At 37.9% G+C, this 26,101-nt stretch overlaps 1 protein-coding gene across 4 annotated transcripts in view; it reads left to right on the top strand.

The window, feature by feature from the left end:
• Positions 1–26,101, top strand: part of CBFA2T2 (CBFA2/RUNX1 partner transcriptional co-repressor 2) — a 168,481-nt gene that overhangs the window by 101,817 nt on the left and 40,563 nt on the right. For 3 of the 4 annotated variants that reach the window (XM_060123352.1, XM_060123351.1, XM_060123350.1), the window contains exons 2-3: positions 19,851–19,994; positions 23,451–23,692. In XM_060123352.1, coding sequence (XP_059979335.1) covers positions 19,851–19,994; positions 23,451–23,692 — 386 coding nt within the window. Of the gene's footprint in view, positions 1–19,850; positions 19,995–20,457; positions 20,496–23,450; positions 23,693–26,101 lie in introns of those variants that run through there. The other variant, XM_060123353.1, reaches the window with a different exon arrangement.

Raw genomic sequence — 26,101 nt, 5'->3', positions numbered from 1 at the left:
AATTAAGTTCTGGAGCGAGAGTTGTGTGCAGTCTCTAAAATGCTTTTGTATCCTTTGCCACAAATAATATATTTGTTCTAACCTTCTTTGTAATTATATTCTTGCTTGTTGATGCTTTGACAAAGCCAAAGTTTTAAAATATTTCGTTTTGCAATGTATTTTCTTTTTTTAAATTTATTTTGTTATTGAAGTATAGTTGAATTACAGTGTTGTGGTAATTACTGCTGTACAGCAAAGTGACTCAGTTATACATATATATATATATATACATTCTTTTTCTTATTCTTTTCCATTATGGTTTATCACAGGATATTGACTGTAGTTTCCTGTGCTATACAGTAGGACCTTATTGTTTATCCATTCTATACAAGTTTGCATCTGCTAATCTCAAATTCCCAATCCAACCCTCTCCCAACCCCTTCCCCCTTGGCACCACCAGTCTTATTCTCTATGTCCCTGATTCTGTTTCTGTTTCATAGATAGGTTCATTTGTGTCATATTTCAGATTCCACATGTAAGTGCTATCATATGGTATTTGTCTTTCTCTTTCTGACTTTCTTCACTTAGTATGATAATCTGTAGTTGCATACATGTTGCAGCAAATGGCATTATTTGGTTCTTTTTTATGGCTGAGTAGTATTCCATTGTATATATGTACCACATCTTCTTTATCCATTCATTTCATTTGTCAGTGGACATTTAGGTTGTTTCCATGTCTTGGCTATTGTGAATAGTGCTGCTATGGGCATAGGGGTGCATGTATTTTTGAATTATAGTTTTGTCTGGATATATGCCCAGGAGTGGGATTGCTGGGTTATTTGGTAATTCTATTTTTAGTTTTCTGAGGAACCTCCATACTGTTCTCCACAGTGACTGCACCAACTTACATTCCCACCAACAGTGTGCGAGGGTTCCCTTTTCTCCACACCCTCTCCAGCATTTGTTATTTGTAGACTTCTTAATGATGGCCATTCTGACTGGTGTGAGGTGATACCTCATCGTAGTTTTGATTTGCATTTCTCTAATAATTAGCAATGTTGAGCATCTTTTCATGTGCTTATTGGCCATCTGTATTTCTTCTTTGGAGAATGTCTCTTTAGGTCTTCTGCCCATTTTTCTGTTGGGTTGTTTGTTTTTTTGTTGTCAAGTTGTATGAGCTGTTTGTATATTTTGGAAATTAATCCCTTGTCAGTCACATTGTTTGCAAATATTTTTCCCATTCTGTAGGTTGTCTTTTTGTTTTGTTTATGGTTTCTTTTGCTGTGGAAAAGCTTGTAAGTTTGATAAGGTTCCACTTGTTTATTGAGAGGTATTTTCTTAATCATAGGTCTAATCTCTATAACAACCTAAACAACTAGAATGTATTCCTATATGAATAATTGTATTTAATTTTGAAATTCACAGTGCCTACAGTTTGGAAGATTATTCTCTTTACTTGGATTCCGGTTGTTTCCAATTTCCCTAGCTGCTCATTTTCTTTCTTTTTTTCTCTTTTAAAAAATTATTTATTTATTTATTTTTAGCTGTGTTGGGTCTTCGTTGCTGCACGCGGCTTTGTCTAGTTGCGGTGAGCGGGACTATTCTTCATTGCGGTGCGCGGGCTTCTCATTGCAGTGGCTTCTCTTGTTGCGGAGCATGGGCTCTAGGTGCGTGGGCTTCAGTAGTTGTGGCTCTCAGACTCAGTAGTTGTGGCTCATGGGCTCTAGAGTGCACGCTCAGTAGTTGTGGGGCACGGGCTTAGTTGCTCCGTGGCATGTGGGATCTTCCCGGTCCAGGGCTTGAACCTGTGTCCCCTGCATTGGCAGGCAGATTCTTAACCACTGCACCACCAGGGAAGTCATTCCTTTCATTTTTATTGAAATATAGTCAACATACAGCTCTGTATAAGTTTAAGGTATAACGCATAATGTAATGACTTGACATAGTGCTGCTGGTTTTCAGTCTCCTTTTTTAGTTTCTTTTTATCTTGTGTGATCCCCCAAATTAGAGTACTTAAAGATCACTCCTTGGGCTTCCCTGGTGGCGCAGTGGTTGAGAGTCCGCCTGCCGATGCAGGGGACACGGGTTCGTGCCCCGGTCCGGGAAGATCCCACATGCCGTGGAGCGGCTGGGCCCGTGCGCCATGGCCGCTGAGCCTGTGCGTCCGGAGCCTGTGCTCCACAACGGGAGAGGCCACAACAGTGAGAGGCACTCCTTGAACCTCTACTCTATACTCACTTCCTCTAATATATCCAATTTCAGGCTTTAAATAGCATCTAGGTATCATCAGTTGACAACTTTCCTACCACAGGCCTCATTTCAGACTTTTATATCCAGCTGTCTATGCAGCATCCCCATTTGAATATCTACTATGCATTTCAAACTTAGTTCTGATCTCAAACTATACCCCCCACCCCCCATCTTTCTTTCACATTTTCCCTCATCTTAGTAAATAGCAACGCCATCCTTCCAGTTGCTCAGGCTAAAAACCTCAAAATTATTCCTTGAGCTCTATCCTCAGCAGTAGAATACCTTGTAGATATTCAACTATTTTCAAATGAATGAATGAGAGAATACTAAAATTCGGTTCAGGAAAAGCTGCTCAACCTCCTTAACCTAAGTATTTTTTTTCATCCCTTCCCACCTTCACTATTATAGGGCTGAATTATGTCCCCTAAAAATGTATATGTTGAAGTCCTACCCCTCAGTACTTCAGAATGTGAATGAATTTGGAGGTAGGGTCTTTAAGGAGGTAATCAAGTTCAAATGAGGTCATGAGGGTTGGCCCTAATCCAATATGACTGATGTTCTTATACAAAGAGAATTCGGACACAGATATCTTCAGAGGGGAAGACCGTGTGAAGACACAGGGAGAAGAAAGCTACTTATAATTCAACAAGAAAGGCTCCAGAAGAAACCAACCCTGACAACACCTCAGACTTCTAGCTTCCAAAATTGTGAGAAAATAAATCTCTGTTATTTAAGCCACCTAGTCTATGATACTTCGTTAGGACAGCCAAACTAGTATACCAAAAAGAACAGTTCCATAAAAATCAGCTATACTCTTTTTCATATTCCAGTGTAGGAAAATAACACCTTTTATTGCCATGTTCTTTTTTCTTTCCTCCTTTGTTGTCTTACTCATATTTTCCCTGTGAATGGTATTGTCCTAAAAAGGCTTTGATAGATAGAAGGTGGACATGGGTAACTGAGCCTGGCTCTCCAGAACTGGGAGCTGAAAACATCAGCAGAGAAATGCAAAGCAGAATATTCTGTGAAAACAGTATGGACAAATTGCAGAATGTGGGAAATAGTGAGAGTGAGGAGCTTGTAAACATGTTATAAATCTTTGACTTTATGACTAATCCAAAGAAACTGATTAGTAGCTTGAAGAAGAGGATCTGAATAAACTATCAAAGTATGAACAAATATTTAGTGTATAAATAGTCACTATCCTTTTTTTTTAAAAGAAATATGTATTGAGTTCAGTTCAGAAATATGTATTGAGTTCAGTTGTTCTTTCTTCATGTAAATATTTATTTATTTATTTGGCTGCCTCAGGTCTTAGTAGTGACATGCTGGCTCTTCATTGTGGCACGCAGGCTTCTCTCTAGTTGTGGCACGCAGGCTTCTCTCTAGTTGTGGCATGTGGGCGCGGGCTCAGTAGTTGCGGCATGTGGGCTAAGTTGCCCCGCGGAGTGTGGGATAATAGTTCCCCGACCAGGGATTGAACCCGTGTCCCCTGCATTGGAAGGCAGATTCTTAACCAGTGGACTACCAGGGAAGTCCTGTCACTATCCTTTTTTAAATTTATTTTTTATTGAAGTATAGTTGAGATACAGTGTGTTAGTTTCTGGTGTACAGAAGAGTGATTCAGTTATACATATATATTTTTTCATATTCTTTTCCATTATGGTTTATTACAGGATACTGAATATAGTTCCCTGTGTTGTACAGTAGGACCTTGTTGTTTATCCGTTCTCTATATAATAGTTTGCACCTGCTAATCCCAAACTCCCAATCCATCCCTCCCCTTCATCCCTTCCCCCTTGGCAACCACAAGTCTGTTCTCTATGTCTGTGAGTCTGTTTCTGTTTTGTAAATAAGTTCATTTGTGTCATATTTTAGATTCCACATATAAGTGCTATCATATGATATTTGTCTAATCAATCAACAAGTCCTATTTATTGTAACTCTAATTATTTTTGAAATTTATCCCTATTTTTCCATTCCTATTGCTACTCTTATCCCAGGCCACAATCATCTCCCACTATAATAACCTTGTAAGTAGTCTCTTCCTGCATTATGATCTCACCATTTTCCCCATCGCAGCTAGTGATCTTTCTTTTCTTAGGAAATATTTCAAGTTTACAAAGTAAGAAAAAAGCACAATATAACAAACACTCATGTACCCACCCTTAGCTTTGTCAAATTTTAATGTTTTGTCTTATAATTTGCTTCAGATCTCTTAATGAAGTGAAATGTTAGAACTACAATTTGTGACTCTGCCTGATTCCATTCCTTTTCTTCCCTTTGCATTAGTCAGTATCCTGAATTTGATGTTTATTATTCCCTTGCTTTTGAAAAATATTTTACTACATATATGTATGTAAATGTATCGTATGTAAATCAATCCCTTATCATATATAAATTTTAAAATGGTTTTTATGGAAATGTCATACTATCCATATTTTTCCGGCAACATACTCTTTTTACCAAATATTTTTACATTGTTTTGAGATTTATCTTTTCGATACATAGAGCTCTGGTTCTCTTATTTTAACAGTATTGACTGTTTCATTTCTGAATTAGCCACAGTTGTCTATTCTCTATTGCTGGACATTTAACATGTTTCTCTTATATGTAAATTTTAGTAATTGCTCATCAGGTTACACCAAAAGTCTTGCTGGCATGTAATAAGAATTGCATTGAATTTATACATTAAAATGAAGAGAAAATATTAGTAATAGTAAGTCTTCCAATCCATAAGCACAATAGATCTTTCCAACTATTTGTCTCCTTTTATGTCTTTCTGTCTACTTATGTTCTTTATAAAGGTTTTATATATCTTGTGTTAGGTTTATTCCTAGGTGGTTTATACTTTTTGTTGTATATTCGTATCTTTTTGAAATTACTGTTTATTTGCTGGTATATAGGAATGTAATTAATTTTTAAAATATTGGACTTTTATCTAGCAACCCTGCTGAGCCTGCATGTTAATTCTAATATTGGGTGGTAGAGTCTCTTAGTTCTATATAGAAAGTCATCTTGTGTGTACAAAAGGATAATTTTATTTCTTTCTTTCCAATCCTTATACCCATTATGGTTGGTTAACTGTCCTGCTGCTATGGCTTGACCCTTGAGTAAATATTGAATAGAAGCATAGATACTAGACATCTTTATCTTTTGGAGTTGAAAGGCATTGCTTACAATATTTCACCAATAAGTATATGGGTTTTTAGAGGAGACCCTGTATCAAGTTAAGGAATTGATCTTCTATTTGTAGTTTTATTCATGCTCATGAGTGGAATTGGGTTTTAGTGAATGCTTTTCTGTAATTATAGAGGTGATTTTAAGGTGGGTTTTGGGGGGGAGGATTTTTAAAAATTAATTTTTATTGGAGTATAGTTGATTTACAATATTATGTTAGTTTCTGCTGTACAGCAAAGTAAATCTGTTACACATATATATCCACTCTTTTTTAGCTTCTTTTCCCATATAGGTAATTACAGAGTATTAAGTAGAGTTCCCTGTGCTATACAGTAGGTTCTTATTAGTTATCTGTTTTATATATAGTAGTGTGTATGCATCAATCCCAGTCTCCCAATTTATCCCTCCCCCGACCCCATAACCTTACGTTTGTTTTCTACATCTGTGACTGTATTTCTGTTTTCTAAATAAGATCATTTGTACCATTTTTTTAGATTCCACATATAAACAATATCATATGATATTTGTCTTTCTTTGTCTGGCTTACTTCACTTAGTATGACAATCTCCAGATCCATCCATGTTGCTGTAAATGGCATTATTTCATTCTTTTCAAGGTGTTTTTAAAAAATCTGTTAATGTGGTGAATAATTGGATTTTCTAATAGTATATTATCCTTACATTCTTAAATAAACTCAGCTTGATTGTGATTTCTTTAAAAAAAATACATTGATGGATTTGGTTTGCTAATTTTTTCAGCTTTATTGTGATATAATTTATATATAATAAAATTCACGCATGTAATATATACAGTTTAAGTTTTAGCTAATGTATGTAGTTGTGTTAGCACCATTATAATCAAAATATAGAATATTTCCATCACCATAAAAAGATTTATCATGCCCCCTAATGTGCCCCTTTGTAGTCAGTTTCTTCCCATCAGTACCAGGGACTGATCTGCTTTTTGTCACTAATTTTGTCTTATCTAAAGTTTCTTGTAAATAGGATAATACAGTATGTAGTTTTGTTGTGTGCCTGGCATCTTTCACTTAGCCTAATGCTTCTGGTATTCACCCATGTTGTTGGATGGTAGTGTGTTCTTTTTTTTTTTTTTTTTAAAGATTTATTTATTTTGGCAGTCCTGGGTCTTAGTTGCAGCATGTGGGATCTTTTAGGTGCAGCATGCAGGCTTCTTAGTTGTGGCATGGGAACTCTTAATTGCGGCATGCATGTGGGATCTAGTTCTGATCCGGGATAGATCCCGGGCCCCCTGCATTGGGAGCGCAGATTCTTACCCACTGGACCACCAGGGAAGTCCTGGTATTGTGTTCCTTTTTGTTGATGTGTTACAATTTGTGTTTCTTTGATGACTAGCATGTTGAGCATCTTTTTATGTCCTTATCAGTCATTTGTATATCTTTTGGGAATTGTCCCTTTAAATCTTTCTGTGCATTCTTAAAATTGGGTTGTTTGTTATTATCAAGTTGTTAGAGTTACTTATATATTCTGGGTTATCTCTGTGTATGGTGTCAGATGGCACCCGTAGAAGATACAGAAAAGAGATGAATAAGGAGGAGATAAGCATAATCACGAAGCCAGTGATCCTTCACAGGTATGCTGGTCATCTTTGAGGTTCTCCTTTTAGGTCTGTCTGATTTTTGGAAGAACATCAGGTAACTAGCCTCCTATTTGCAGCTCCTTAACTCTGACTTCATGTTGTTAGTGTTCTGTCTTTAAATAATTTTTTTCTGTTTTAAAGTAATTTCCATATGTTATTTTCTTTCAAGGTCAATAAGTAGAAGTCTCTTTATAACCAGTCTTAAGAAAACAAAAACGTTATTCAGATGAACCACTTCAGTGGATGTGGGTTAAAAAAAAGAAGTTTTATAGGCATAGAAAAAAAAGTAAACTAAGAATTAGACGGTTGAATTTTTGCAGTTTTTTAATCAACCATAGCAGAGGTTGGTTAACTATGGCCCACTGCCAATTTTTGCATATAAAGTTTTATTGGAACACAGCCCAGTTCTTTGTGTATTGTCTACTGTACCACTACAGCAGAGTGAAATAGTTGTGACAGAGACCATATGGCCCAAAATGCCAAAAATATTTACTATCTTGCCCTTTGCAGAAAAAGTTTGCTGATCCCTGAGCTGTAGGAATGTATTAAATTAATTTTCCAGTGTAGCGGCCTGAACCAAGATGGCGGAGTAGAAGCATGTGCTCTCACTCCCTCTCGCGAGAACACCAGAATCACAACTAGCTGCTGGACAATCATCGACAGGAAGACACTGGAACTCACCAAGAAAGATACCCCACATCCAAAGACAAAGGAGAAGCCACAGTGAGACGGTAGAAGGGGCACAATCACAGTAAAATCAAATCCCATAACTGCTGGGTGGGTGACTCACAGACTGGAGAACACTTATACCACAGAAGTCCACCCACTGGAGTGAAGGTTCTGAGCCCCACGTCAGGCTTCCCAACCTGGGGGTCCGGCAACGGGAGGAGGAATTCCTAGAGAATCAGACTTTGCAGGCTAGTGGGATTTGATTGCAGGACTTTGACAGGACTGGGGGAAACAGAGACTCCACTCTTGGAGGGCACACACAAAGTAGTGTGCACATCGGGACCCAGGGGAAGGAGCTGTGACCCCGGGGGAGACTGAACCAGACCTACCTGCTAGTGTTAGAGGGTCTCCTGCAGAGGCAGGGGGTGGCTGTGGCTCACCGTGGGGACAAGGACACTGGCAGCAGAAGTTCTGGGAAGTACTCCTTGGTGTGAGCCCTCCCCGAGTCTGCCATTAACCTCACCAAAGAGCCCAGGTAGGGCTTCCATGGTGGCGCAGTGGTTGAGGGTCTGCCTGCCAATGCAGGGGACACGGGTTTGAGCCCTGGTCTGGGAAGATCCCACATGCCATGGAGCGGGTGGGCCTGTGGGCCACAACTACTGAGCCTATGCGTCTGCAGCCTGCGCTCCGCAACAAGAGAGGCTGCGATAGTGAGAGACCTGTGCACCGCGATGAAGAGTGGGCCCCGCTTGCCTCAAGTAGAGAAAGCCCTCGCAGAGAAACGAAGACACAACACAGCCAAAAATTAAATAAATAAATAAACAATAAAATTAAAAAAAAAAAAAGACCCCAGGTAGGCTCCAGTGTTGGGTTGCCTCAGGCCAAACAACCAACAGGAAGGTAACCCAACCCCACCCATCAGCAGTCAAGAGGATTAAAGTTTTACTGAGCTCTGCGCACCAGAGCAAGAGTCAGCTCTACCCACCACCATTCCCTCCCATCAGGAAACTTGCACAAGCCTCTTAGATAGCCTCATCCACCAGAGGGCAGACAGCAGAAGCAAGAAGAACTGCAATCCTACAACCTGTGGAACAAAAACCACTTTCACAGAAAGATAGACAAGATGAAAAGGCAGAGGGCTATGTACCAGATGAAGGAACAAGATAAAACCCCAGAAAAACAACTAAATGAAGTGGAGATAGGCAACGTTCCAGAAAAAGAATTCAGAAGAATGATAGTGAAGATGATCCAGGACCTCGGAAAAAGAATGAAGGCAAAGATCGAGAAGATACAAGAAATGTTTAACAAAGTCCTAGAAGAAATAAAGAACAAACAAACAGAGATGAACAATACAATAACTAAAATGAAAACTAACTAGAAGGAATCAATAGCAGAATAACTGAGGCAGAAGAACAGATAAGTGACCTGGATGACAGAATGGTGGAATTCACTGCTGTGGAACAGAATAAAGAAAACAGAATGAAAAGAAATGAAGACAACCTAAGAGACCTCTGGGACAACATTAAACGCAACAACATTCGCATTATAGGGGTCCCAGAAGGAGAAGAGAGAGAGAAAGGACCAGAGAAAATATTTGAAGAGATTATAGTCGAAAACTTCCCTAACATGGGAAAGGAAATAGCCACCCAAGTCCAGGAAGCGCAGAGAGTACCATACAGGATAAACCCAAGGAGAAACACACCGAGACACATAGTAATCAAATTGGCAAAAATTAAAGACAAAGAAAAATTACTGAAAAACGACAAATAAGGGAAAAACGACAAATAACAAATACAAGGGAACTCCCATAAGGGTAACAGCTGATTTCTCAGCAGAAACTCTACAAGCCAGAAGGGAGTGGCATGATATACTTAAAGTGATGAAAGGGAAGAACCTACAACCAAGAGTACTGTACCTGGCAAGGATCTCATTCAGATTCGATGGAGAAATCAAAAGCTTTACAGACAAGCATAAGCTAAGAGAATTCAGCACCACCAAACCAGCTCTACAACAAATGCTAAAGGAACTTCTCTAAGTGGGAAACACAAGAGAAGAAAAGGACCTACAAAAACAAACGCAAAACAATTAAGAAAATGTTCATAGGTACATACATATCGATAATTACCTTAAACATGAATGGATTAAATGCTCCAAATAAAAAACACAGGCTTGCTGAATGGACACAAAAACAAGACCCATATATATGCTGTCTACAAGAGACCCACTTTCAGACCTAGGGACACTTACAGACTGAAAGTGAGGGGATGGAAAAAGATATTCCATGCAAATGGAAATCAAAAGAAAGCTGGAGTAGCAATACTCATATCAGATAAAATAGACTTTAAAATAAAGAATGTTACAAGAGACAAGGAAGGACACTACATAATGATCAAGGGACCAATCCAAGAAGAAGATATAACAATTATAAATATATATGCACCCACATAGGAGCACCTCAATACATAAGGCAACTGATAACAGCTATAAAAGAGGAAATCGACAGTAACACAGTAATGGGGATTTTAACACTTCACTTACACCAATGGACAGATCATCCAAAATGAAAATAAATAAGAAAACAGAAGCTTTAAATGACACAATAGACCAGATAGATTTAATTGATATTTATAGGACATTCCATCCAAAAACAGCAGATTACACTTTCTTCTCAAGTGCACACGGAACGTTCTCCAGGATACATCACATATTGGGTCACAAATCAAGCCTCAGTAAATTTAAGAAAATTGAAATCATATCCAGCATCTTTTCTGACCACAATGCTATGAGAGTAGAAATGAATTACAGGTAAAAAAACGTAAAAAACACAAACACACAGAGGCTAAACAATCTGTTCTAAATACCCAAGAGATCACTGAAGAAATCAAAGAGGAAATCAAAAAATACCTAGAGACAAATGACAATGAAAACACGATGATCCAAAACCTATGGGATGCAGCAAAAGCAGTTCTAAGAGGGAAGTTTATAACTATACAAGCCTACCTCAAGAAACAAGAAAAATCTCAAATAAACAATCTAACCTTGCACCTAAAGGAACTAGAGGAAGAAGAACAAACAAAACCCAAAGTTAGCAGAAGTAAAGAAATCATAAAGATCAGAGCAGAAATAAATGAAATAGAAACAAAGAAAACAATAGCAAAGATCAATAAAACTAAAATCTGGTTCTTTCAGAAGATACATTGACCAACCATTAACCTGACTCATCAAGAAAAAGGGGGAGAGGACTCTAATCAATAAAATTAGAAATGAAAAAGGAGCAGTTACAACAGACACCGCAGGAATACAAAGCATCCTAAGAGACTACTACAAGCAACTCTATGCCAATAAAATGGACAACCTGGAAGAAATGGACAAATTCTTAGAAAGGTATAACCTTCCAAGACTGAACCAGGAAGAAACAGAAAATATGAACAGACCAATCACAAGTAGTGAAATTGAAACTGTGATTAAAAATCTTCCAAGAAACCTAAGTCCAGGACCAGATGGCTTCACATGTGAATTGTATCAAACATTTAGAGAAGAGCTAACACCCATCCTTCTCAACTCCTCCAAAAAATTGCAGAGGAAGGAACACTCCCAAACTCATTGAGGCCACCATCACCCTGATACCAAAATCAGACAAAGATACTACAAAAAAAGAAAATTACAGACCAATATCACTGATAAATATAGATGCAAAAATTCTCAACAAAATACTAGCAAACAGAATCCAACAACACATTAAAAGGATCATACACCATGATCAAGTGGGATTTATCCCAGGTATACCAGGATTCTTCAATATATGCAAATCAATCAATGTGATACACCATATTAACAACTTGAAGAATAAAAACCATATGATCATCTCAATAGATGCAGAAAATGCTTTTGACAAAATTCAACACCCATTTATGATAAAAACTCTCCAGAAAGTGGGCATAGAGGGAACCTACCTCAACATAATAAAGGCCATATACAGGAAACCCACAGCAAACATCATTCTCAATTGTGAAAAACTGAAAGCATTTCCTCTAAGATCAGGAACAAGACAAAAATGTCCACTCTCACCACTATTATTCAACATAGTATTGGAAGTACTAGCCACGGCAATCAGAGAAGGAAAAAAAATAAAAGGAATACAAATTGGAAAAGAAGAAGTAAAACTGTCACTGTTTGCAGATGACATGATACTATACATAGAGAATCCTAAAGATGCCACCAGAAAACTACTAGAGCTAATCAATGAGTTTGGTGAAGTTGCAGGATAGAAAATTAATTCACAGAAATCTGTTGCATTCCTATATACTAATGATGAAAAATCTGAAAGAGAAATTAAGGAAACACTCCCATTTACTACTGCAACAAAAAGAATAAAATACCTAGGAATAAACCTACCTAGGGAGACAGAAGACCTGTATGCAGAAAACTATAAGACACTGATGAAAGAAATTAAAGATGATACGAACAGATGGAGAGATATACCATGTTCTTGGATTAGAAGTATCAATACTGTGAAAATGACTATACTACATAAAGCAATCTACAGATTCAGTGTAATCCCTATCAAACTACCAATGGCTTTTTTTATGCGACTAGAACAAAAAATCTTAAAATTTGTATGGAGACACAAAAGTCCCTGAATAGCCAAAGCAGTCTTGAGGGAAAAAAACGCAGGTGGTGGAATCAGACTCCCTGGTTTCAGACTATACTACAATGATACAGTAGTCAAGACAATATGGTACTGGCACAGAAACATAGATCAATGGAACAAGATAGAAAGCCCAGAGATAAACCCACACACCTGTGGTCAACTAATCTATAATAAAGGAGGTAAGGATATACAATGGAGAAAAGACAGTCTCTTCAATAAGTGGTGCTGGGATAACTGGACAGCTACCTGTAAAAGAATGAAATTAGAACACTCCCTAACACCATACCCAAAAATAAACTCAAAATGGATTAGAGACCTAAATGTAAGACCGGACACTATAAAAGTCTTAGAGGAAAACATAGGAAGAACACTCTTTGACATAAATCACAGCAAGATCTTTTTTGATCCACCTCCTAGAGTAATGGAAATAAAAACAAAATTAAACAAACGGGACCTAATGAAACTTCAAAGCTTTTGCACAGCAAAGGAAACCATAAACAAGGTGAAACGACAACCCGCAGAATGGGAGAAAATATTTGCAAACGAATGAATGGACAAAGGATTAATCTCCAAACTATATAAATAGCTCCTGCAGCTCAGTATTAAAAAAACAAACAACCCAATCCAAAAAGGGCAGAAGACCTCAGCCTCAATAGGCATTTCTCCAAAGAAGACATACAGATGGCCAAGAAGCACATGAAAAGCTGCTCAGCATCACTAATTAGTAGAGAAATGTAAATCAAAACTACAGTGAGGTATTACCTCACACCAGTTAGAATGGGCATCATCAGAAAATCTACAAACAGCAAATGCTGGAGAGGGTGTGGAGAAAAGGGAACCCTCTTGTACTGTTGGTGGGAATGTAAATTGATACAGCCACTATGGAGAACAGTATGGAGGTTCCTGAAAAAACTAAAAATAGAATTACCATATGATCCAGCAATCCCAGCACTGGGCATATACCCAGAGAAAACCATAATTCAAAAAGACACATGCACCCGAATGTTCATTGCAGCACTATTTACAATAGCCAGGTCATGGAAGCAACCTAAATGCCCATCGACAGATGAATGGATAAAGAAGTTGTGGTACATGTATACAATGGAATATTACTCAGCCATAAAAAGGAACGAAATTGGGTCATTTGTTGAAACCTGGATGGATCTGTCATACAGAGTGAAGTAAGTCAGAAAGAGAAAAACAAATATTGTATATAATCGCATATATGTGGAACCTAGAAAAATGGTACAGATGAACTGGTTTGCAGGACAGAAATTGAGACACAGATGTAGAGAATAAACGTATGGACACCAAAGGGAGAATGCCACGGGGGGGTTATGGTGGTGGTGTGATCAACTGGGCGATTGGGATTGACATGTACACACTGGTGTGTATAAAATTGCTGACTAATAAGAACCTGCTGTATATTAAAAAAATTCCAATGTATTTATCAATGTGGAATGGGAAAATTTGTTTTTTCAATCCCTATTGTAGTATATGGTAAAGCATTATTTTTGTTTTAGTTGGGCTATGTCTTCAAGGTCCCTTGTGAAATATTTTCTGTTAATATCTTTTCTTGAGTCCTTATGCCTCAGTTTTTGTTGAATAATAAATTATGTGCCATTGTAAACAATTATTCCTGGCCATCTCCGCATATGAAGGCTGGATGTTGTTAGAAAGTTGGATGCATTGTCAGGTTTGTGGCAGAGCTACAAGGATGGGAAATGCTCATCCTTAAGCATGTCCTATGTCCATAATCAGTTTAACCAGACTTATAAGCCTGTAAGTGCAACAGTAGTTTTGCTCTGCTTTCCACTATCTTTAACAGATTAAAATAGTCATTTTTGGAAATGCTTCTTATATGACAGTTACACATTTAGAACATTTACCTATTCTTGGCAGTGGTTAAAGAGAAATTGTGGTCAAGAAAATCTTTTTCCTGATTTTTCCCTTGGTTCTGATCCCAACTTTAGGGGCACCATTCAAACTATACCCTTCATGCTTTTTGTCATGTGCTGCCTGGAAAGCCCATGTAGCCTTCCCAGTAAACCACTTAATGGTCTGTAGAGACATCCCTGGCCTTCATGAGTAAGTCATGCTTCTACTTCTTTAATTTCTTAGTATTTTGTACACATTTAAATGTATCTGTCTTTGCTGTAACTCAGGGCCCTGTCTTCTTTATCTCTTTGCCAAAGTCTGGCACAGGTCAGTCAGTAGCATGGCATCTAGAGCACCTCAAAATTCAGCTACAAATGATTGGAAATAATCCAATTCATCAGTAGAGAATTGTTCAAATAAACTGTGGTACATCCCCACAATGGACTATCATGCATTTTTTTTATTAGTTTTTATTGGAGTATAGTTGATTTACAATGTTGTGTTAGTTTCTGCTGTACGGCAAAGTGAATCAGTTATACATATATCCACTCTTTTTTAGATTCTGTTCCCATATAGGTCATTACAGAGTACTGAGTAGAGTTCCCTGTGCTATACAGTAAGTTCTTATTAGTTCTCTATTTTATATATCGTACTGTGTATATGTCAATCCCAGTTTCCCAATTTATCCCTTACCTCCATCATGCATTTGTTAAAAAGAAAAAAAGGTTGTGGAATTAAGAATTTCAGGACATACTGTAAAATTATAAAACAAAAGAAACAAAAAGCCAAGGAGTAGTATAGTTTGTGTGTGGTATGGATCAGTTGTCTGTTGCTATAAGAAACCATGCTAAAACTTAGTGGCCTAAAACAATAATTTGGGGGGTTTTTTGGGTTATGAATCTATGAGTCGGGAAGTTCTCCTGCTCTTGCTTTTGCTCATTGATTCATATGTCTGCAAGCAGTTAACTACAGATCAGACTCATTAGGTTAGGATCTTACATGTTTGGGATCAGCTGGCCTTAGCTGGTATAACTCATCTCTGCTCCATGTGGTCTCATCCTCCAGCAGACTAGTCTGGATTTGCTTTCATGGCAGGGTTAGCATTCTGAGACAGGTGTAGAACCAGCACTGTTACACTTCCATCACATTATATGGGCCAGAGCAAGTCAGGGAGCCTGGCCAGATTCAGGGGAATAAGATCCCATTTCCTGAGGCATTGCAAAAGGCATGGTGCCATTCTTAGGGATGCTTAGTTTAATGTAATTATGCTGTCTTTGTATAAATGGGGGTGGGATAAGAATTTATTTTTGCGTTTGCTCATTTGTACAGAGAAAGGATGGATGGATACACAAGAAACAGATTAAAATGGTTACATATGAGGTGGGGTATGTAGGTATAGAAGCAGGGAGTATTTCTTTTTATCTCATACATTGATTTTTGAACCATATAAATGTATACTTATGATACATACAAAAAAGAGAGTTATCTACTTAGTTAGCCTCTGCCCCTCAAAATAGTTCTCTTTAAACCATCACGATTATTTCTTAGTTAGGAATATGATTTGTTTTAAAGAAATGGTAATGGCTTTCTTGGACACCCTGTTTGGAATGATCAGCATTTCTGTACTGTGCATATGAAAGGTCTATACTCAGCTTATTTTCCTCATAGATGATAATCAGGAGCACTTGACCATATCTTCTTCTACCCAGAGTTTAGCATAGATAAACATCTCAATGGCCAAATAAAATGATTCCTTCTAGTAGATTGTTCATCTGATTCAAGTAAACATGTAAGAGTGTCTACTGCGTTGTACCAGCCATTATTACGTATATTACATATATTTCCCTTCCCAATAACCCTGTGTTGTAAGTATTACCCTCAGAGACAGATGAAGAAAACCATAGTCACACAAGTAAGTGATAGAGCATCCTTCACATCAAGCTCACCTTCTTTCACCTAAACATCCTTCGCACTTGCAGCCCTGGGAGTTCCCCTTCTTTACAGTTGTTTGTGGGTAGCCCTTCCCCTCACATAATTGCATTTTTCTTCTCTCATTTTTATACTTCTTCTATTTATTGTTCCTTTGTCAACCTCAAAGTAATTTTTAAAGAACTGTAGTGGAAAAGCAGTTCATAATGATTTGTAAATGCCCTCATTTGTGGGCAGTTTATCATACAAGATTCTTCTCAAGTAGCACTTACCTAGGATGTTTGTTTGTGTTTAGTATTACTTTCTCTTAAAGCTACAGAATAATTCTTCTTTTTTGCTTCATGTTTGATTCTTCAAATTCCTGTGTGGAAAGAAAAATCACACTGCCATCACACAGAAAACTTTATTATTTTGTTCTCTCTTTCATCAGTTTTCTATTTTTATGACATCCATAGCATCTTGCACAATGAAGGGGTAAAATAATTATCCAGACATATTTTTCCCTGTTTGTCCCTCTTCTTTAGCTCAGGTTGTTTGGCTTTACATTGTTAGGTGTTGAATCATGTGGTCGGTCATATTTCCGTATATATCCAAATATTTAAAATAACCAGAGCACAGTTATAGAGTGACTAAATTATCAGTTACTTTGAACCTTAGAATCTATGTTTAGGATCAAGTTGAACCTTTCTGATAAAACTAAGGGTTAATTTTCTAGGACTGAATACTTTGTCTCTTTGATTCAAGCAGTGGTGTTTATGGGCTGAAGTCAAACTTAAGAAAAAAAAATTTCTTCTCTTTGAACTTTAAGCTTCTCTGGAATTGAAAAGAGCTCAAAATTTCATTGGTTCTTTCAAGGGATCCAGGTAGATGTTTTATAAAACCTAAGTTTTATAAAAATTCAGAAATGAAGTCACTTTAAACGTGATGGCATAAAGGAATGTATTGGCCACCAAGCAGAGGGTTAAAATGCCTGCTTTGGAGTGTATTCCTTATTTACCATCTGAGCAACTGCTGGATTTGTCAGTTTATAAACCAGGATAGAGCTCTCACATCATGAAGTGCATTCTTGCCACCCAGCTTCCAACAAAAATATCATCTTACATTGTACTTGGTACTTTTGCAACTGTTGATTCTTGGATCATTCCATACAATATCTCTGAGGTCACATGGATTGTTGATAGTATACACATTTTCTTTGGGGAACAAATGTTAATGTTAACTTGCACATAGTCATAAGGCTAGTTAAGTGATAAAATCAGGACTTGACACTAGTCGTCATGTTTTCTAATCATCATTATTCTTTATTGAATACCTTCTTTATAACTATCACTAGCCTAGGCATTATCTCTAATACATCAAAATGAGGCCTGGAAAGGTGAAGTGATTAGATAAAATTCATACAGATTTTATCATTCAGTGATAAAATCGTCATTAGAATGGCGATTCACACCAAACCTCTCAGTCTCTGTACCCATACTTTTCCTACTAGACAAGGGTTGTTGCTTGAAACGTGAGGAATGATACTAGTGTTGAAGGTTTGTGAGTAGTGACGTGAATAAGAGATAGGTAGTTTTAACCTAATATAAACCGTACTCTGGAGTCTGGGTTTTCCCCAGTTTCTAAGCTTTCAGTTGGTACATAATTCAGTGTTCTGCAGTTGGGCTGCTCTTGACTTTTTCATTCTGCCAAGTGCTGACTGCTAAAACACATCTCACTGATAAGCCCTCCTCCGGCCTTTGGCACCCTTGCTGTAAAGGCAGGTGGTCTGAATAAAGGCTCCCCCTAGGTTGTTGCACACTATACACAACACATAACAGGGCGAGACAACTGTTAGTTCCTTCCTTCTTTTCTCCCCCCGCCCTCCAGAAAGCTGGGCCCCAGATGGAAGAGCTGGAAACGTGTCAACTGTTCTCTGAAGGGCATTGAGAAAACACTGTCAAGAAGAAAAAGGCAAACGCAATACCTAATTAGTTCACTAATCAGACAGGATGACCGTCCATTTTACAAAGAAAATGTCGTGGACAGAGATGGGAAGGGTTGGCAGAGTGTGCTCACATGGCTCTCAAAGACCTACACATTTTTGTCAGGGGATTTGTAACTTGGGGGCATTGCTACCCTGATTGACTTTATATATTCATTATATCTCTTCCCAAAATGTGACCACTGCAAACTAAGGCATAAAAGTAATATTTGGGGATGTTTTCCTCTTGAGAAAGTGCCCTTGAATGTGCCAAGATGTGCCTTGTTGCCAGTGTCATGAATCCTTTTATATGTATTGTGTTTATAACTATGATCTCAGTGAAGGAAAACTTTGATTTAACATTCTCATTTGAACCTTTGGTCTCCATTTCTTGTACTTTACATTGAATTCAGCAGTTATTGGAGAATAAACACAGGGTACTTAAAGGAAAAGTTTGGAATTACTGAGAGGAACATAGCTCAATTTAAAGGTGATTATGGTAGCCATGGCCCTATTATTAACGAAGTAGGTAACAAGTTCCCTTTAATGGGAAAAAATAAGTTTTTGAAGATATTAGAACATTACTCTTCATTATCAAGTCTTCTTCATATTAGCTCAGACCTAATTCTAACATCAAGTTTAATCTACCTAATCTGACTTTCTGGGATTTGTTGCCATCAAGTGTTATCAAACAGCTGCTTATTATGAATTGTCCTCGTAGATGAAGTAGCCTGTACTTAGCTTAGGGTCAGCTCTACTTTTCTTTTTTTTTGGACAATATACATCGTAAATCACATGCTTGGTATCAGAGATGTTGACTCCACTTCATTTTTCTTACTTAGAATAGTTGATATGTATAAATATGTATTTCATCATTCATAGTAATTTATATACAACTGACTGATTCTATTTCCATGGCATGCAGTTGATGCTTACTTGTCTGGACAGTCCCACATTAGCTTTTTTTTACCACTACTGCTTCAGTTAATTTGTAAGAAGTCAAGAAAGAATGCCGTTGAGATAAGCTGAATTTATAACCTGGTTTCTTCCTTTCTCAGCCACTATCCTCACTGTTAACTCTAATGTCACATCATCCCTTGACCTTGCTGCCTTGTCTTAGATTCCTAGGATTGCTGTAAAAGTACTATACACTGGGTGGCTTAAAACAACACTATTCTCTCACAGTTCAAGAGGTCAGAAATCCAAAATCAAGGTATCAGCAGGGTTGATTCCTTCTTGGCCTCAGAGGAAGAATCTATTCTATACCTGTCTCCTAGCTTCAGGTGTTTGCTGATAATCCTTGGCATTCCTTGGCTTGTAGATGGCAACATTCCAATCTCTGCCTCCATTGTCACATGCGTTCTCTCTGTGGGACTATGTCTGTCTTCACGTAGTAAACTTCCCTCTGTGTGTGTGTCTGTCTTCTCTCCTCTTCTTATAAGGACGTCATTCATACTGGATTTAGGAACTACCCAGATAATCCAGGGTGATCTCCTCCCCTCAAAATCCTTAACTTAATTATATCTGCAAGGACATTTTTTCCAAATAAGGAAACATTCACAGTTCAAGGAATTAAGAGGTAGACATATTTTGGGGGCCCACCATTCAGCCTATTATACTAAGAAAGCATCTTCTTCACTTCTCAGTCCTCTAGGTAAATATGTTGGTATTTCAGATTGTTGTGACTACTTTTCTTTTATAGAAAATTCTGATTTCCATTCCTTTTATTCTCTACAGTTGGTGCTGACAAAAGGGTGCCAGCAATGCCTGGATCGCCTGTGGAAGTGAAGATACAGTCAAGATCCTCACCTCCCACCATGCCACCCCTCCCACCAATAAATCCCGGAGGACCTAGGCCAGTGTCATTCACTCCTACAGCATGTGAGACCTCTTAATTACTTGGGTTTGTGGTTCACCGTGACATTTGGATCTAAATGAATGTCATTAAGCCTTCTATATATACTACGTAACATTTTTAAAATGGCTGTTAACACACACACATGTGTCTTGGTTGTTTCTTTTCTAAGTTGCTTTTTCCCTCTGAGAATAGTACATAGCTGATTTAGGTATTTGGAAATTTAGTAGTCTAAATATTTTGTTTTCATACTTTTTGGCTTGTAAGTATCTATTTTAATTTCTTTGGCTCTAAAATAATGAATTTAAATTATTATATTGATTAATAGGATTCAAAGTAAGTTTCATAAAATGAATGAACTATACTCCAGGACTGTCATGGTAAGGCTTTTTACAAAAAAAATTGATTATTTTATTAGTTTACTAGGGCTGCTGTAACAAAATACCAAAGACTAGGTGGCTTAAACAGCAGGAATTAATTTTTTCACAGTTCTGGAGGTTAGAAGTCCAAGATCAAGATGTCAGCAGGTTTGGTTTCTTTGGAAGCCTCTTTCCTTGTCTTGCAGATAGCTGCCTTCTTGCTCTGTCCTCTCATAGCCTTTCCTTGTGCATGTGCATCCTTGGTGCTCCCTCCTCTTCTTATAAGTACAACAGTCATATTGGATTAGGACTTAGGCAGATGACCTCATTTAACCTTTAAGGGCCCTATCTCCAAATATAGTCACATTCTGAGGTACTGGGGGTCACAACTTCAACATAGGAGTTTGGGAGGGGGATACAATTTAGTCCATAACAAATATATTAGACAATAAATAAAAGTTGTTCAGCCTTGCTAGTCACCAAGGAAATGCAAACTAAAACCCAATGTAGTACTACATACACCCACAAGAATGTTCAGAATAAAAAAGAATATCAAGTTTTGGTGAGTATGTGTGGAGCAACTTGAACAATCGTACATTGTTTATGAGAAAAATTTTTGGTAGTATCTACTAAAGCTGAATTTCCCCAAACCCTGTAACTCCGCAAATTTAGTCCTAAAACCTCAATTTAAAAAAGAAGGTTTAATTATTTATTGCCCCAAAACATTTGAAATTGAGTAACTGGCAGCTGTAACAATTTGAGCCAAAGTTTATGAAATGAAGTTTGATACCCTTTTTTCTTAAATTGTATTTTTTATCTCAAAGTTAAACAGCCTTAGATAAAGATACTATCTTGAAGTGAAACAGATTTAAACCCAGGCTGTCATTCAGATTTCAAGATATAGACAGTTGGGGTGTGTGTGCGTGTGTGTGTGTGTGTGTGTGTGTGTGTGTGTGTGTAGTCAACCCTTTTGACCCCCGTATTTGACTATTTAGGGATGAATATGTTTTATTTCAGAAAATGTGATCATACACTTTCACTGAAATTGTAAAACAGCCCGTGTAAGTGTCAGGGTGGCGAAAAGCATAGCAATGTATTATTTTTACAGGTTGCTTCAAAAGAGGGCAGCTCTCCAATGGCAATGGACCTTTCTGTGAACACAAAGAAATGGTACACCATTGCAGCTGACTTTCTGTATTGCTGAGGTTGAGTGTTGAGCCTTCCTTTCCAGTAGCTCTAGCATCCTTCACTGGGAGACACAGTAGAGACACCCTCTTTTTCTCAGCCTGTTAACCTTTTATGCATTGAGCCATACACATACAGCATACACAGTTCATAACAGCTTAGCTAATTATGATATACACAGATGTGTGTTTAATCAAGAAGTAGACAGTCTTTCAAGGCAGTATAATACAGAAAGAAATAAGTATAATTTGGTAAGTAAAATAATGGAAGCATGTACATGGGCAGCACAGAACAAAGTTATTAAATCTAGTAGGAGCAGTGGAGTCTGTCAAATAATGCTTCTTAATACAGGTGATATATTTTTAGACTTAGTTTTACTTTCTTAAATTTTCAAGCCTGGATATGATTAAATGAAAAATCTATTGACACTTAGGCACTAGGTAATTTTATTTCATTCATCAGGGAAGAAGGAGTTTTGCCTCCAAGAACATAGCTCTAGAGTTGTGTTCCAAATTAAAACTACAAGAAATGACTGTTAAGAACAATGGGCAGGGACTTCCCTGGTGCTGTAGTGGTTAACAATCCACCTGCCAATGCAGGGGACACAGGTTCGATCCCTGGTCCTGGAAGATCCCACATGCCACAGAGCAACTAAGCCCGTGCGCCACAACTACTGAGCCCGTGCGCTTAGAGCCCGTGCCCTGCAACAAGAGAAGCCACCTCAGTGAGAAGCCTGCACACCACAACAAAGAGTAGCCCCAGCTTGCCGCAGCTAGAGAAAGCCCCACATGCAGCAACAAAGACCCAAGGCAGACAAAAATAAAAATAAAAACATAAATTTATTAAAAAAAGGAAAAAGAACAGGCAAATAGGAAAACCGTAATTTATCACATGTATTATAATTTGAGCAGAAATATAGAATGGAAGTGTCCCATGTGGTATCTAGAAAATGCTATATTGAATGACCAAGAATTTGGCACTGTCAAGGCAGAGAAAAACTGATTTTAATGGACATGAATATTCTGAGTGGTCAAAGAGATATATATCTCATTGCAGGAACAGGTCATTAAACCTATAGCCTAGAAAAAAACATTTCTCACATTAACACAACTCTCTACTTTCTGATTATCTTGTTTAAATGCTATATATATATTTTTTAATATAAATTTATTTATTTAATTTATTTTTGGCCGCATTGGGTTTTTGTTGCTGCGTGTGGGCTTTCTCTAGTTGTGGCGGGCAGGGGCTACTCTTAATTGCAGTGCGTGGGCTTCTCATTGCAGTGGCTTCTCTTATTGTGAAGCATGGGCTCTAGGTGCACGGGCTTCAGTAGCTGTGGCATGCAGGCTTAGTAGTTGTGGCTCGTGGGCTCTAGAGCACAGGCTCAGTAGTTGTGGCGCACAGGCTTAGTTGCTCTGTAGCATGTGGGATCTTCCCAGACCAGGGCTTAAACCCATGTCCCCCGCATTGGCAGGCGGATTCTTAACCACTGTGCCACCAAGGAAGCCTCCAGATGCTATATTTAAATTGACTGCTTAAATTCTTTGGGAACCTGAGGTTGGGAAGGGGGTGTCACATAAAAGATGGGCATGAGTGTCCAGTCATTGGAAATACATATTCTACCAGACTTCTTTCATGCAGCCTATTGCAAGAAGTCTTAAAAACTACCCATCCCTTCCCTTGGCACCTGTAGAATCTAGATGTCCCTTCTCTTTGCTCTTGTAGCACTCATACTCTTCTAACACTTTATGTTATTCTGTTACCATTTTTTACCTGGCAACCTGTCTCACTATAAAGCAACATTGCTGAGGGCTGAAAACATGTCTTGTGTACTCTTTTAACATGTGATTTACAAAATTTAAATGAAGGCAAATGCAAAAAAAGAAGAAATTAGCAGACATCCTTATGTTTTGCACTTAAACCAAGTCTTTCTTTTAGTGAGCAACGGCATCAACCATTCTCCTCCCACCCTGAATGGTGCCCCATCACCACCACAGAGATTCAGCAATGGTCCTGCCTCTTCCACATCATCTGCACTAACAAATCAACAGTTGCCAGCCACTTGTGGTGCCCGGCAGCTCAGCAAGTTGAAACGTTTCCTCACCACTCTGCAACAGTTTGGCAATGACATCTCACCTGAGATTGGGGAGAAGGTGCGGACTCTTGTTCTAGCACTGGTGGTAAGTACATCACTGTCGACAGCTGCTTGAGTATATGGCTCAGAACTGAAGCCAGCAGAGAGGTTGTACATACTTCTCCTCATTCCCTAACTTGTAGCAGTGTGGCAGATTCTACAGTCTAGATTAGTTTAACTTGTATAATAATGTTGAATCATGGATTTCAGTTGTGGATAATGTTTATCAAAGAAACAAAAGCAAAATCTATAACGTTTTACCGTATTGTTTCTTTTCTTTTTTTTTTTTTTTTTTTGCGGTACACGGGGCCTCTCACTGTTGTGGCCTCTCCCGTTGTGGAGCACAGGTTCCGGACGTGCAGGCTCAGCGGCCATGGCTAACGGGGCCCAGCCGCTCTGCGGCATGTGGGATCCTCCCGGACCAGGGCACGAACCCGTGTCCCCTGCATCGACAGGTGGACTCTCAACCACTGCGCCACCAGGGAAGCTCTACCGTATTGTTTCTTACGGTATCAATTTAATTCCGATAAACAACTTTAAATTTCTCTTAAAAGTGAGTTTCAAGAGGCCCACTGAGGTTCAACTAAGTTGTGTTCCTTAATATATTCAGTGCCTGGTGCATTGTTTCCAAACCAGAGAAAAAAGACAAATGGTTTAATTTTCAAGATAATAATTTGTGAAATTACAAGTTTTGTGGTCTAAATAAGTAGTATCAAATGGATTACATTCTTCAGCTCCTCGTGCAAATACAATTTCTTTAGGATTTTCAAAGAACAAATTTTTTTTCCATACTGAGTGGCAAATCCATGATATAAGGTAGTGATCTTCTTACATTGACAGCTGGGAGAGGTTTGACTCTTAGTGTATATAAGGGACGAGCTTCCAGTTCTTAATGTTTGTAAATTGAATTCCTCAAGATTTACCTCAACTAAAAGCACACTGTGCTCCTGCATATTACCCTCTGTATGTGATAAAGATGAATCACAGTACTAAACTTTTACCAGGCAGTTCTCAAAGTGTAATTAGGGACCCCTAGGATTTCTCGAGACCCTTTTTGGAAGTCCAGGAGGTCAAAAACATTTTCATAATAATACTAAAATGTTACTTGCCTTTTGACTCTTATTCTCTCATGACTGTATTGTGGAATTTTCTAGAGGCTGCATGACATAGGATGTTGAAACAGGTTAAATGCAGAAGCAAATTAGGAGAATCCAGCTCTCTTTTATTAAGCTAGATAGCAGAGAGATTTGCAAAACTGTACAAACAGTGCCATTCTCCTTACTACATTTTTTAACCATTTTTAAAAATTGAAGGATAGTTAATTTACAACGTTGTGTTAGTTTCAGGTGTACAGCAAAGTGATTCAGTTATATTCTTTTTCAGATTCTTTTCCATTATAGGTTATTACAAGGTATTGAATATGGTTCCCTGTGCTGTACAGCAGGTCCTTGTTATGTATCTATTTTATACATAGTAGTGTGTATCTGTTAATCTCAAATTCCTAATTTATTCCTTCCCCACTTTCCCTTTTGGTAAACATAGTTTGTTTTCTATGCCCGTGAGTCTATTTCTGTTTTGTAAACAAATTCATTTATATCATTTTTTTAGAGTCAACATTTAAGTGATAATTGGAATTCCCTGGCAGTCCAGTGGTTAGGACTCTGTGCTTTCACTGCTGTGGGCCATGGTTCAATCCCTGGTTGGGGAACTAAGATTCTGCAAGCTGCGCCACACAGCTAAAAAAGAAAAAAATTTCAGTGATATTGTATGCTATTTGTCTTTCTCTGCCTGACTTACTTCACTTAGTATGATAATCTCTTTCTAGATCCATCCGTGTTGTTGCAAATGGCATTATTTCATTCTTTTTTATGACTTAGTAATATTCCATTGTGTGTATATGCTGCATCTTCTTTATCTATTTATCTGTTGATAGACATTTAGGTTGTTTCCATGTCCTGGCTATTGTAAATACTGCTGCTGTGAACATAGGGGTGCACGTATCTTTTCAAAATATAGCTTTGTCCAGATATATGCTCAGGAGCATATGACAACTCTATTCCCACCAACAGTGGGAATGTAAAAGAAAAAGATTTCCTTTTTCTCCATACCCTCTCCAGCATTTATTATTTGGAGACTTCTTAATGATGGCCATTCTGACCAGCATGAGATGGCACCTCATTGTAATTTTGATTTGCATTTCTCTAGTAATTAGCAGTGTTGAGCATTTTTCCATGTGCCTGTTGGCCATCTGTATATCTTCTTTGGAGAAATGTCTATTTTGGTCTTCTGCCTATTTTTTTTTAATTGGGTTGTTTGTTTTTTTGATATTAAGCTATATGAGCTGTTTGTATATTTTGGAGATTAATCTCTTGTCAGTTGCATTGTTTGCAAGTATTTTCTCCCAGCCTGTAGATTGTCTTTTCATTTTGTATATGGATTCCTTTGCTGAGCAAAA

This window comes from Lagenorhynchus albirostris, chromosome 15, assembly GCF_949774975.1.
Source record: "Lagenorhynchus albirostris chromosome 15, mLagAlb1.1, whole genome shotgun sequence".
Lineage (NCBI taxonomy): Eukaryota > Metazoa > Chordata > Mammalia > Artiodactyla > Delphinidae > Lagenorhynchus > Lagenorhynchus albirostris.
Note: the sequence above shows the minus strand (reverse complement) of the source record. Positions and strands in the feature narration are given on the sequence as shown.